This window comes from Vulpes lagopus, chromosome 1, assembly GCF_018345385.1.
Source record: "Vulpes lagopus strain Blue_001 chromosome 1, ASM1834538v1, whole genome shotgun sequence".
Lineage (NCBI taxonomy): Eukaryota > Metazoa > Chordata > Mammalia > Carnivora > Canidae > Vulpes > Vulpes lagopus.
In genome coordinates this window covers 141,607,987-141,620,983 of record NC_054824.1, presented here as the reverse complement: position 1 = coordinate 141,620,983, position 12,997 = coordinate 141,607,987, and the positions used below count along the sequence as shown (strand labels likewise).

The 12,997-nt window shown below is 48.5% G+C and overlaps 1 protein-coding gene across 1 annotated transcript in view; it reads left to right on the top strand.

The window, feature by feature from the left end:
• The window catches only part of LOXHD1 (lipoxygenase homology PLAT domains 1), a 163,503-nt gene that overhangs the window by 39,747 nt on the left and 110,759 nt on the right, over positions 1–12,997 (top strand). The window contains exons 6-7 of the mRNA XM_041756584.1: positions 2,878–3,026; positions 11,566–11,689. Coding sequence (XP_041612518.1) covers positions 2,878–3,026; positions 11,566–11,689 — 273 coding nt within the window. The remainder of the gene's footprint in view (positions 1–2,877; positions 3,027–11,565; positions 11,690–12,997) is intronic.

Below are 12,997 nucleotides of genomic sequence, written 5' to 3'. Positions count from 1 at the left end.
GGATGACATATTCAATCATCGGTGTGCAGACAATTGTCTTACCATATGAAGAAAGATAAAATTAGATCTTTTTACCTTTCACCATTCACGAAAATAACTTCCAGATGGGCTTAAGACTTAAATGTGAAAAAGCAACATTGTGAAATTTTTAGAAGAAACTTTAAAAGAGTGCCTTTTGAATTTCAACTTAAGATAGAGTCTCTTGAAAAATTCATGGAAAGCACGAACAACAGAGGAAACTACTGATGAAGTCCATTAAGACAAGAAAAATGTCTGTGTGATAAAAGACACCATAGAGGAGAGATGATTAAAAAAAAAAACATAATGAAGTATATGAACAGAAAAAACTACAGAAGAGCAAGGTCTACATGGCCAATGTATATGGGTGGATCTCTCTCTCTCTCTCTCTCTCTCTCTCTCTCTCTCTCTATATATATATATATATATATATATACACACACACACATACAGGAACAGTATATATATTTAATCTCTCCAAATGAGAGAATATAAATTAAGATCACAATGAGATACCATTGTCTGAATATTGAAATAAAGATTTTAAACTACATGTGTTAATAATGATGTGGGGAGTGAGACCCGTCTGACACTGCTGGTGGTGGTAATCGATGTAGAGCAACCCTGGTGGAGGGCAGCATACAATACCTGACACACTGAAGGTGAGCACACCCACAACCCAGTGACAACTCAGAGCGGTTGTCACAGACATGCCACAGCAGGCAGGTGTGAGGAAGTCCATGCACTGCTGTTCACAACAGCAGAAACCTCAATGTCTATCAGTAGAAACATGAGAGTGTTGTCTTTGTTTGATGACTATTACACAGCAGTTGCATGAACGAACTCGAGTTACTAGCATCAACAGGGTGATCTGAAGAGCAGAGAATCAACTAAAAGGAAAGTCAGTTGCACAGGGCTTGTGGTGATGGGAGCGAGAGCAACAGCCTCCATCACGGACACAACACCTGCCCTGGGCAGGCGCCGCCACCAGTGCTTGGTGGGTACCGAGTCAGTTCATCCTCACAGCGGGCCCTGTGGGGTGGTGCTGTTAGCAACCCCGCTGAGACACCTGGGCACTGGGATGTTATTTATGCAAATTCCAAAACATGCAAGAATAGTACATTTTCTTTGTGGATACGTCCACGTGCAACCAAAAATTCGGAGAAGATGCAGATCGCTTGTGGGTGGGTGTTTATTTGGGGGAGGGAGTAGCGGAGGCAGAGTGGCCGGTGAGCCTTTAGACCTGTTGTCTCTTCTTTAAAAGAGAGGAAAGGTCTGAGCCTATTAGGCAAAGTGTTAGCATCTGTTCTGCCTCTGAAATCTGGTGGTGGGTATATAGATGCCTCAAACTACTTTCTGTAAGTTTGAGTTGTTGCAGTTTAAAATGTAGAAAGGGGGGGATCCCTGGGTGGTGCAGCGGTTTGGCGCCTGCCTTTGGCCCAGGGCGCGATCCTGGAGACCCGGGATCGAATCCCACGTCAGGCTCCCGGTGCATGGAGCCTGCTTCTCCCTCTGCCTGTGTCTGTGTCTCTGGCTCTGTCTCTCCTTCTATCTCTCAAGAATAAATAAATAAAATCTTTAAAAAAAAATAAAATGTAGAAAGGTATAAAGAATTAAATTTTAGAAGAGAAGTCCAGTTGATGGCATCAGCATGAGGCTGGTGCTTAGGTGGGGCTGTAAGTGTTAATATGACCTATAAGCTTGGGAACATAATAATGGAAAATTGCAAAGTAGAAAGAACAGACTAGAATGGATCCTAGTGACATGTTTTTTTTTTTTTTTTTAAATTTTTATTTGTTTATGATAGTCACAGAGAGAGAGAGAGAGAGGCAGAGACATAGGCAGAGGGAGAAGCAGGCTCCATGCACCGGGAGCCTGATGTGGGATTCGATCCCGGGTCTCCAGGATCGCGCCCTGGGCCAAAGGCAGGCGCCAAACCACTGCGCCACCCAGGGATCCCCCTAGTGACATGTTTATCACCCATGTGACCTCTGGCATGTTATCTGGCTTCTCTAAGCCTGTTTCTTCGTCCACAAGACAGAATTAATAATATCCCCTCTTGGATCGTGGTGACAAAAGAAAAGAAAAAAAAAACTCTGTGGAACTCGTGTGTTTGCTGGTAGCTGTCATCGTTGTTTTCCAGAAAATGAAGCAGGTGTAAAGAGGTCTGTTGGCTGTCAGGGTCCCTGCATAGCCCTGGACCACTTCCCATGGTGATGTGCTCCCAGTTCAGGACAAGCGGCAGGACCTCAGTTCCAAGGATTTGGGGGGTGCACATGGGGTTGGCAGGATGGGAACTCCAGACCAAGGCAGAAATGGGCCCAGTTATGGGACCTGGGGACCTGGGCACAAGCCACATGCAGGACAAGCTTCTGCCTTGACTGAAGGTTAGAGGGCTTTACAGAGCCCAGAGATCTCAGGATAAAGCTATCCTTGTTGACTTTATTTTTTTTATTTATTTTATTTATTTATTCATGAGAGACACCCAGAGAGAGGCAGAGACATAGGCAGAGGGAGAAGCAGGCTCCATGCAGGGAGCCTGAAATGGGACTCAATCCAGAGACTCCAGGATCGTGCCCTGAGCCAAAGGCTGGTGCTGAACCACTGAGCCATCCAGGGATCCCATCCTTGTTGACTTTAAAAACAGAAGAAAGTTAACATTATTGTTAGAGTAGCTTTAGATTCACAGCAAAATGGAGTGGAAATAGAGAAAGAGCCCCCCCACCCCCTGCTGCCCACCTCCCACTCTGTTGACTTTGGAGACCACCCTCCCGTGGGCAGACCAGTAAGCTTTAGACAGTGGGTTCTTTCTCCTCCTCTGGTCTCCTTTCTAAGTTTCTTGCCTGTGTGTGCACACAGGGGAGCGGAGGCTGGAAAATGAAAAGGACAACTTTGAGAGGGGAGCTGAGGACAAGTTCACACTGGATGCTCCAGATCTGGGGCAGCTGATGAAGATCAACATTGGCCACAACAACAAGGGCGGGTCTGCAGGTTGGTTCCTGTCTAAGGTAGGTCCAACTGCCTGACTCTGGTCTCTGTGGCCCGGGAGGGGGAGTTCTGCTTCTCAGAGGCCACGTTTCAGCCCTAACCTCCTTCTCTTGGGCTGTCTGCCTCCGCTCTTCTACCTACGCCTGTTGGCCAACCATGCTGCCCGACTCATAGCCTCCCAGACCCCATGCACATTACCACCTTCCCAGAAAGCCCAGGGCCCTCATCTAAACGTAGCTGGGGGTGGGAAGTGGTGCCTGGGTGGCTCAGTTGGTTAGGTGTCTGCCTTCAGCTTAGGTCATGATCCTGGGGTCTTGGGATCGAATCCCACATCTCCAGGGTCCTGGGATTGAGTCTCCCATTGGGCACTCTGCTCAGCGGGGAGCCTGCTTCTCCCTCTCCCTCTACCTGCTGCTCTCCCTGCTTGTGCTCGCTCTTTCTCAAATAAATAAATAAGGTCTTTAAAAAATTTTGTTTTAAACATAGCCAGGGCCTGATCATCCTCTATCCCTGACTCCGGCCCACCAGAACCTCTCCCTCCCATGAATGCATGGAACCCTGCTGGCTTAGGGCATTCATTGGACCCCAATCAGAAGCTTTTCTGTGCTGCATCTTGGGCTCTTGCCTTGAAGCCCCTGCATTTAGGGGCCTTGTAGTGTTACCTACCCAGGACAAAGGTGGGAATCAGGAAGGAAACAAAAAGGCTTCTGAGAAGCCAACACATAATCTGGCTCAGAGTTTGTGAGGAGAACTCGTGGCTCTGGCTCTGTCTTGTCTGGCCCTGATTTTAAAGGCGAGATCCCTCACTCTCTCTCATAGCCGAGTGGTCATTACAATCCCTTCTAGTAAACTCTTGCCTGCTATTTTAAACCTTAGAGCAGAAGATTAGACAGGGAAAGAGTCATTGTCTTAGGTCGGCGCATTGAGAACCATAATGGGGACTCGGAGAAGATATAAAAAGCCAAAAGAAGATTCAAACTCCACAGAAGTCTGAGGTCAGTTAGGAAATGGGCTACCAGCCCTTCACCTGTATTTCCTTTCATGAGGCTATCAGTCTGTTTCAGCTCAGGACACAATGACAGGGAAGGCTTATCGTAGAATATATTTTTGAAAAATATTTTGAAAAAGATCTTATTGCTTAAAACAGAGCCCCTCCCCCAGATTTATAACAACTTGACTACGGAGAATCAGGCTGCCTGATAGGTCAGGTTTTGTTACTGCTTACCTTCATTACCTTCTTACATCAGCAGTGTTTGACTGTGATTATCTGACAATGGACGTGCAGTGTTACATACCTGGAGCTTAGTTTTCACCTCTCATACAAAATCCAGATGTGGCCAGTTCAGGGCCAGTGCAGCTGCTTTTAGGATACCTTCTCTCTTGCTGAGTTACCATCCTGGGCCCTGTGGCTTTCATCCTCCCAGCTTGTTGTCTCATGGTCATACAGTGGCTGCTGAACCACTTGCCATCTGTCTGTATTCCAGGCAGGAAGAGAAGGGAAGACCAAAGGGGAAAAACCACTTTTTTTTTTTTTTTTTTCCTGGCAAGCCTTGCTTTATTTTGAGAGACACAATGCCCTCCTTGGGCCTCTGCCTACATTTCATTGGCTAGAAATGAGTCGTGTGGCCACCCTAGCTACAGCAGAAAGTGGAAAAAGGCTGGCTTTCCAACCTTTGTAGTAGAAATGGACTAAGAAGGAGGAGCTCCGGAGAGGGCTGAGTGAGCACCCTCGTGTGTCTGCACATGCCTCTCCATAATTAGCCTGGACTGTCCTAGAGGGCCCCTCCCCAGCCCTTGGCCTGGGACAGGGCATGAATTGGTGAAGTGAGGAGTGGCCAAGATTCCTTTGGAAAGGAGGGGGGCTTGCCTGGCTCTGCGAGCAGCCAGCCTGGTGCCGAACGGGGTTCCAGGTGGCAAAATGCTCCTTGGATTGGAGAAGAAAAGGGGCAGGAGTCCTGACCGACCTCAGCCCCGGGGAGGGGGGGTGGCTGCTAAGCCTCGTTGCTCCATTCTGGGAAGGAAGCCAGTGGGGATGAAGACCTAGGGTTAATGCATGAGCTGCAGGGTGCCTCCCAGGCCCGGTGGGGCCTTGCCAAGGTGTTGCAGGTCCCTTCTTGGTCACGTGGGCCCATACTCAGCTGATGTGCGCTCCTCAGACACTTCCCGAAGGACGTAGGTTTGTGGGCCTGGGCAGGCCTCTTTGTCGTCTTCACACTCAAAGGAAATGAATGGCAGCTTGGCAGACGGAGAACATTTTTTTTCCTTTTTTTTTTTTTTCCATTTAAGACGTTGTGAATCTCCTTTGTCTGCCTTCTGAAATTTGATATTAAAGCCAAGAGGATTTTTGTTTCTTTCAGGATAATCTGTTTTATTTTGTTCTTTTTTTTTTTTCCAGCTGAGATGCTTATGGAATTTTTTTTGCCTTCAAATTTATAATAAAAAGTCTAAAAGAGGGGGGCTAGGTTAGTTCATTTATACTCCCATCTTTCCTTCCTTCCTTCCTTCCTTCCTTCCTTCCTTCCTTCCTTCCTTCCTTCTGTTTGCTTTTGTTTTTCATTTCTCGGGGCCATGATCAGTCTTTACTTTGATGCAAAGGATGTTTATTTATTTTTATTTTATTTTATTTATTTATAGCTTAGAAAAGAGGTCTCCTATTGTATACCGGATTCTTGCTTGGATGGCATTTGTTCTGGGCTCTTTATCGGGAGCACAAATGAGCCATTTGTATAGGATCTCCATTCTCCGTTTTGCAAAGCTCTCAGCCTCCTTTTGGCTCCTTCCCTTCTCTGCTTTGCATTTGGTGAGAACGCCTCACATTCCCCCACCCCATCATCAATCGATCGATCGGCTCTTCCATACTCTCGGGTCCATTTCTTTCTCCTGTCAACGTGCATTTTAATTCTGAATGTTTCTGTGGCTTTTTTCCTTCTTAATAAAAGTAATAGATATTCATTGTAAAAAGTGAGCAAATACAAATAAACAAACAAACAGAAAATGAGATAAACCTAAACCACCGTGATTTCACCACCCAGAGATAAGCCGTATTCATATCTTGGTGAGTATTCTCCAGCTATTTTTCTATGAATTAATATACATATATCTTTTTTTTAAAAGATCAGCGTCCTGCAGATCATCGTAAACACAGTGTTTTATAAGCTGCTTCATTTCCACTTCGAAATAGAACACGCGTACCTCCCTGTGTTGTTTAAATAGAATGACACGAAGGTATTACAATGTGATTTTTTAATGAGTGCACTAGTATTTCAATGCACAGATAGACCATGACTTATTAAACCAATCTTCTGTTGAGCATTCTTTTCCTCAGCATTACTGATCCTATAAACAGTGCAGTGACACCTGTTCTTGTAGCCTATCTTTATGCACATCTAGGATTACTTCTTAGGATAAATTCCCAGGCGTTGCTGCTCTTGATTGCCTTGATACCTTTCCTTCTCTGATCTAGTTCCCTTTTAATATCATCTTTTGTCTTTTCGGTGCAGCCCCTGCTATCTCTAGAGATCTTTAGACCTATTTCATAAAGACCCACTCTTATATCCCACTAGGCATGCCCACGTTCCTGAATCCTCATACTGGACACTGTGTGAGGCCCGCGGCAGAGTTCTGCTCTCCTGATTGTTCAGACTGATGTTTCCACCTCGCCTCCCATCCTCCCCGTCTCTCTCTTCTTCCTTCCTTTCTTTCTCTTTTCTTATTTGCAAGTCAGACACTATTTTGCACCAGAAGGCCAAAGCAGGCCACGTTCAGTGTGAGATTGACTGTTCTCTTCATGGCTGTATTGTGTGCAGGGGCAAGTTCAGGGCCCCACTTACCTTCCCCCTCCCCCTGCCAAGGCAGGTGTCCCTCTCAAAGACTCATTGCCTTCTGAAAAACTCCTAGGAGCCTATTCCTAAAACTTAACACCAAACCAAAACGCCTCCTGGGGATAAGACATAAAACGAACTCAAGCACTTTGTAGGTCAGTGTGCCTGGAATTACTAGATATTCTCTTAAGGGAGGGAGGATTGGGCAAGGGGGGGCTTTAGTTCCCAGGCAGGGGTGGGTGCAGGCTGGAAGCGAGAGGCTGGGGCAAAAGCATTCTGTGACTCTGCTGTGGACAGCCAGCTTGAACGTCCTGCCTCCCCTGCCTCGGACCAACTGATCTGTTGGCCTTCAGCTCCCCAAGGACACCAATTAAAGGGGGCTCCTGAACTGGCCATGTTTCCATATTTGACACTTACGTGGTAAGTGCTCCTGGTTCTTGAAGTCACCAGGCTAGTTGCCTTGGACTTCATATGACATCCATTCCTTTGGCATTTGTGTATAAGGGCTTGGTGGGAGAAATCTAAAATCCAACCTAATTAACCCCTTCATAGGTGGGGTCTCCCTTCTAGTAGGCTGCCCAAGTGTTCTTCTCAGCCCAGCCAGATGGGCCTTGGGGTGACCCCTTTCCCCCACTGCCTCACCCTCTCCTGGAGTTGCTGCAGGGGGAGGGGCTGGCATCCTCCTCTCCCCCAGCTCTTGCCTCTACCCACGGCTTGGGCCCCCACATCTGGTTAGTCCACAATTTTGATCAACTCAAATGGCCAGTTCCATTCAAAGACCACTTTAGAAGAGCAAGTGTCGAAAGATGGAGCATCACGCACCAGTGGTCCTTGTCTGTGGTCCATCTGCTGCTGAAAAGAGACTGGCCCATGGGCCTGCAGCTCTTCAGTGGCAGGCCTGGTCCTTACCTCTGGTCCTCTGGACTCTCAGTCTGGATTCCCTCCGCTATGTCACGTGTTAGTCCACATGAGAAGATTGCCAGCTGCCTGCTGTCAGGAGTAAAAGCGCAGCCTGAACAACTGGCTCTGTAGGAAGCGGTGATAGAGATTCATGGAGTTGATTTTAGGGATTCAAGAAGCCAGTGTGTCCTTCTGTTACCAGTTCAAACTCAATAGTCAACAGCATTTCTGTGGCTACTGACTGTGGCTGTTATAATAAGTGTTGTTCTGTTCCTTAAAAGATTAAGACAGGTCCCTCAAACCATCATCCTTACCTGTAGCCTTCTATCCCAGACTTTCAGGGAAAGCCCAGCTTTCAGTGAACAAACGTGCTGTCCTGGGAGTCCCACAAGTAGAGTAGTGTTGATCAAACCACATTTTCTGGTTTGGACACGGGGAATCAGAATTACCATAACTTTAATGCAAAGCAGGCGGAGATGAACGTCTTGAATAAGGTATGAACAGAGGCTGTGGGGGCGAGCCGTGACTCAGTGGGCATCAGGGGTCCACTGGAGCTGGGCCATGAAGACAGGTAGGGTTTTGCCAGGAGGGGCAGGGAGGAGGAACTGGGGGGTGGGGCAGACCTATTGAATAGCTCTTGGCCAGAGCACAGGTTCAAGCAGCGGGAAATAATATTAGGGGGGTAGGTGGGGGTGGGACCTCTGCAGGCCCTAATCATCATGAGCCATCAGAGGTCTTTCCTGGCTCTGGTCTGAGGTGGGCCTGAGGGAGTGGGTATATGGGTAGGCTCAGTGGAGGAAGGAAAGAACGTCAGGGTGTCACCGTTCAAATGCTGCCATCTACAGTTATTTATATCATGTGACCTAGTTTTTTTTTGAGTGTGATGCTGAGACTTGGAGGGTGCGGGGAAGGATAGCCTCATGACAGGGAGGAGATCTCACCTTCTGTTGGGGGCCTTGGTTTCCCCCATAGAACATTCTCTCACTCTGCCTTGAGCCCAGGTCTTCCCTGCTAACTCCTGCATGCTGAGGTGTGTTTTAGAGCGGGTTCATAAGCTCCCCAAAGTCTTCCTCCTTCTTTCATTCTCCTGCACCAGAACTTACCTGGGCTTTGCCCTATGACCTTAGAACGTTGAAAGGAAGCCACAGTTCAACCGTGCTGCTTGGAATGTGGCGATGGCTTCTTAGGCTCACGGGCCATGTTTCCCGGATAACATACGTGCATCTTTAAAGCAGAGGCTCGGTTTCTGTGCACTGTCCGCCCCGTGGCCGGTACACAGTGGGTACCTTCTGTGGTACTCAGCCTGTGTGCACCCTGGGCTCCTGGGCACGCGGCCTGGAGGGAGGGGACCTCATCCTCCTCACGTTGCTCTGCGTCGGGAGAAGAGAATTCACTTTGCACAGAGCAGGCCTCGTTCCAATCAGATTCTGTGAAACTGGGGGATGTTACTCCAATACAGAGCAAGGAGACCTGCTAGGAATCGCGGCTGACACTCTGCACCATCTAAAACCTACTGACCCCAGGCCCCACTCCATGTGCTCACGTGGGTGTGCTTATGCTGTGGGGGAGGGGGCCCGAAAGGCAAGCCCTGAGGCCGTGGATCATTTGGGTGTGTCTGTGAACCATGGTAGAGAACTGGGGTCAGACGACCCCCTCTTGGCAGCTCTACCTTTTCCTCGTCTCCTTCACCATAGTGTAACCTTCTCGGCTTTTCCCATCTGCTGGTCTTGCCTTATGGCTCTGCTGTGCCCTTGTCACTGCTGAAGACAGTAACTTGTAGTGGCCAAGCCTCTCCGGCTGCCATCCATCTCCCCGCCCTTGGGGCTCATGACCTCTGCGCTTCCTGTCACCTCTAGAAGGTACGGGCTTGTCTTCCAATGGAGGATATTCCTTCAGGGGGTACTAACTCTTCATTTTTATTTGGTCATTGCTTTGGTCTGTCTATGTGTCACATGCACACACAGTCTCCAGGTGTGTGCTTCTTCCATCAGTCATGGGCAAGTGTGTTTCTATCTCCCTCGTCTCCAGGAACCAGCCTCCTCCAGCCTCATCTTGTAGATCTGGTGGCCTAGAGTTTTCGTAGATAATTGTTCCCGTATTTTAATATGCGTCTGGAAATTTTTTAGGGCTGTTCACAGACTCTTCTACCTTTGGTACCAGCACTTAAGCTTTTATCTTCTCTATCGGCCTTTCTTTCTATTTAGCGTTTTTGGAAAATCTAGGTTTTAGAGTCTTGGTGGTTATTCAAAAAGTCTGTTCAAATATGATCTCTTTCCTTTGTGATTCGGCTGGTTTTGTCCTGTAGAGGTGTTGAGTGGTACACATTCTCTTTTTCAGGTGAGCTAAACTTGTCAGGTCAAGAAGTTCCATAAACTTTATTGGTGATGACACCATGGGCTGTAAGGCAGGCACTCTAGGGCTTTCGAAGTCATGGCTGGCACATTAGTCTGTGAATATTTAAAGACAGAGATGGTGAACCTGTGCATTTAGGTTTATTAGTAGATTTGACAGCTTATTGGTTAAATTATGTCCTATCTTTCTTCACTTGGCTTTTCCAACTCTGTGAGTCAGAATAAGGGAGATTAGGCCTTAGACCTTTGTCATTGACTCCCCAACCTCCCCCCAACACAGAGACAAATGCTGCAAAAGAAATGTGCAGGGAGGAGGGTTGGGAGACGCTAGACTTTGGCAGCAGGACCCCCTCTGGGCTGTGCTATAGCCGTCTCCAGGCGTTCTGCTTGAAAAGTATAGACAATCAAGTCAGCAGGCTCTGAAGGGGAGACTCACACCACCCAGACTCACAAGGGACTGGCTCATAAACCAATGCCTGAGTGTTGATTTATCTGAGGAGAGAAGCCTGGTAGGACAGTGGCTTCTAGGCATTGGCTTAGGCCGCTGGCTCCCCCTGGGGGGTGGTGTCCTCAGGAAGACAATTCTCAGCTCTGAAAGCTCCTTTACAAACACAGGATTAGAACAAGGTGAGACATCTTCAGGTAGCCCATGTGTGCCCTGTTTACATGCTGCAGACACTTCAATATTAGGAAATGGGTCTTTCATTGCAATCAGAGTCCACCCCACAACTTCTTGGGCAGTCTTGGAAACATCTGGGAAGACACTTCTGTGTTTCAGCTCACCCTGTGTGTCACCAGATGCTTCTGCCTGCATGGTGCTAGGACTGAGGACGTGTTCTAGGCATTGTCGAGTCTGCTTATCTTAGAGTGGGTTTTCAGTTGGCTTCCTGGGACACTTGGGAGGGCCTCCCTCGGCCCTTTTGCAAACTCTGAAAGACACCCTCACCTCAGCCTGGCCGGTCTTGGTTACTTGTGAGTGCCCTGAAGGAAGCATTCCAGATGGCTGACTCCATTGGCTTCCCTGTTCCTGTCTGGTGTCTTCTGACCTGATCACCAGATCCTGGGATTCTGTGTGCCTGGTGTGGGGCTCGTAGTTCTCCTTGTGTGGACTCTGTTTCTCACCAAGAAGGTTGGGATCCCAACCTTCAGCAGGTAGGGGAGGTGATGCTCTGGTTGCAGTCCGAAAATCCAGCCTCACAGGTGGGTCTCATGGGCCGCATCCTGCTGAATTCCCTGCATCCCATTTTTAAAATGATCTGCAGCAGAAGAGGGCCCAGTGGCCCAGTCATTCACGTAGGAGGTAATTGCCAGTCATCCCATGCACCTCTCCGTGCTCTGCAGTGGGCGTGTCCTTGTGATAAGATTTTCTTGGGCCACCAAGAAGGGGAGCTTGGATTCTTCGAGGGCACTCAAGTGGTGGAGGGACTTGATCCCCAGGTATGTCCTCACTGACCCTGGTCTTTCCCTCTCTCCCTTCTCTCTCCCAGATTATCATTGAAGATATTGGGAACAAAAGGAAATATGATTTCCCACTTAACCGTTGGCTGGCCTTGGACGAAGATGATGGCAAAATCCAAAGGGATATCTTAGTGGGTGGAGCTGAGACCACAGGTAGGACCTATGAAAGGGGAAGCCCTTTTGGCTGACGTTGCACTTTCTGCTGGAGGCTCAGTGTTCTCATCTGTGGGCCTGGAATCCTGTGACCAAGTGGGAGCTCTAGCCACTCCTCCTGCTCCTGAAAGTGTCCTGCTCCTTTGGGCTGGAGCCTGTGGCTCTGCTGATGCCAGAGAAGGTGGGGAGATGGCCCTGAGGACATGCTGACTTCCCAGGACATAAAGCCAGAATGTGAAGGCCTACTATTCACGTGTGGATGTTTATGAGGATATGGATTTGCTCTTAACTCCTCCTACTATTGAGCACTTACCAGACTCTGGGATCCCTGCGAGGCACCTGACCTGTTCTGGCTCCTTTAATATGGTGGCCCTGTAGTGTAGGAACTGTTACTGCCCCCATTTCACAGATGAGCAAACTGAGTCACAGAGACAGGAAGAGGCCTGTCCAAGGTCACAGAGCTAGTGACAGATCCAGGATTTGGTCTGCCACCTGAACATCTGCCTGGTGTGAATTCCACAGAAAATCTGCAACTTCTAGCCGGGGGGTTCATGGATGTTTGAGAAAACCAGTGTCATGAATGTGTACCTCTGAGAACATGCTCTGCTATGCAGCCTCCCCTTGCTCACCCCCACATAGGGAATAAGCCCAGGTTCTGGGGCACAGTCTACACAGTGCTCCACGGTCTGGCTCCAGCTGACATATCCACCCTCCCTCCATCCATACACCTTACCCTCTTTCTTGAATCTATGGCCCAGACTGTTAACCTCCTTCCCCCTTGTCCACTTGTCTTCAGCTCGGCTTCCTGTCGTTCCCCACCCCCCTCCCCCGCTGGTCTTACTCTTTCTCTCTCTTTAGAACATATTTCTGCTCCGCTTGTGATGCCAGTTCTCTTCCCTGTGCAGCCATCCCTCCCTCTGAACCCGTCCTCCCTGGACATTTGCACAGACCTCGACAGCTCTCAGGAGATCCAATGTTTCTCTGCTCCAACATCTTTCAGCCTCACATGTTCTTTGTAGCTGAGGTTTATAAATTATTTACTTAAAAACAGATACCAGATGGGTCTGCTATGACCCCTTTCCCACATTTCTCTTACTTGCGCCCAGTGGTGGAGGAGCAGGAGGCATGGCCATCAGAGGCAGGGGATTGCTAGTAGTCTGGGCCATGAGCATATATATGTTCTAGGTTTCCTGGGCTCCGGGGCTGAGGGTGAGGTTGAGGGGGGCAGGGCGGGGTGTGTGCCCCCGTGGAAGAATGAACAAGGACTAAAGTACCATTGGCTTAGACTCTGGGACAAAATGAAAGGTG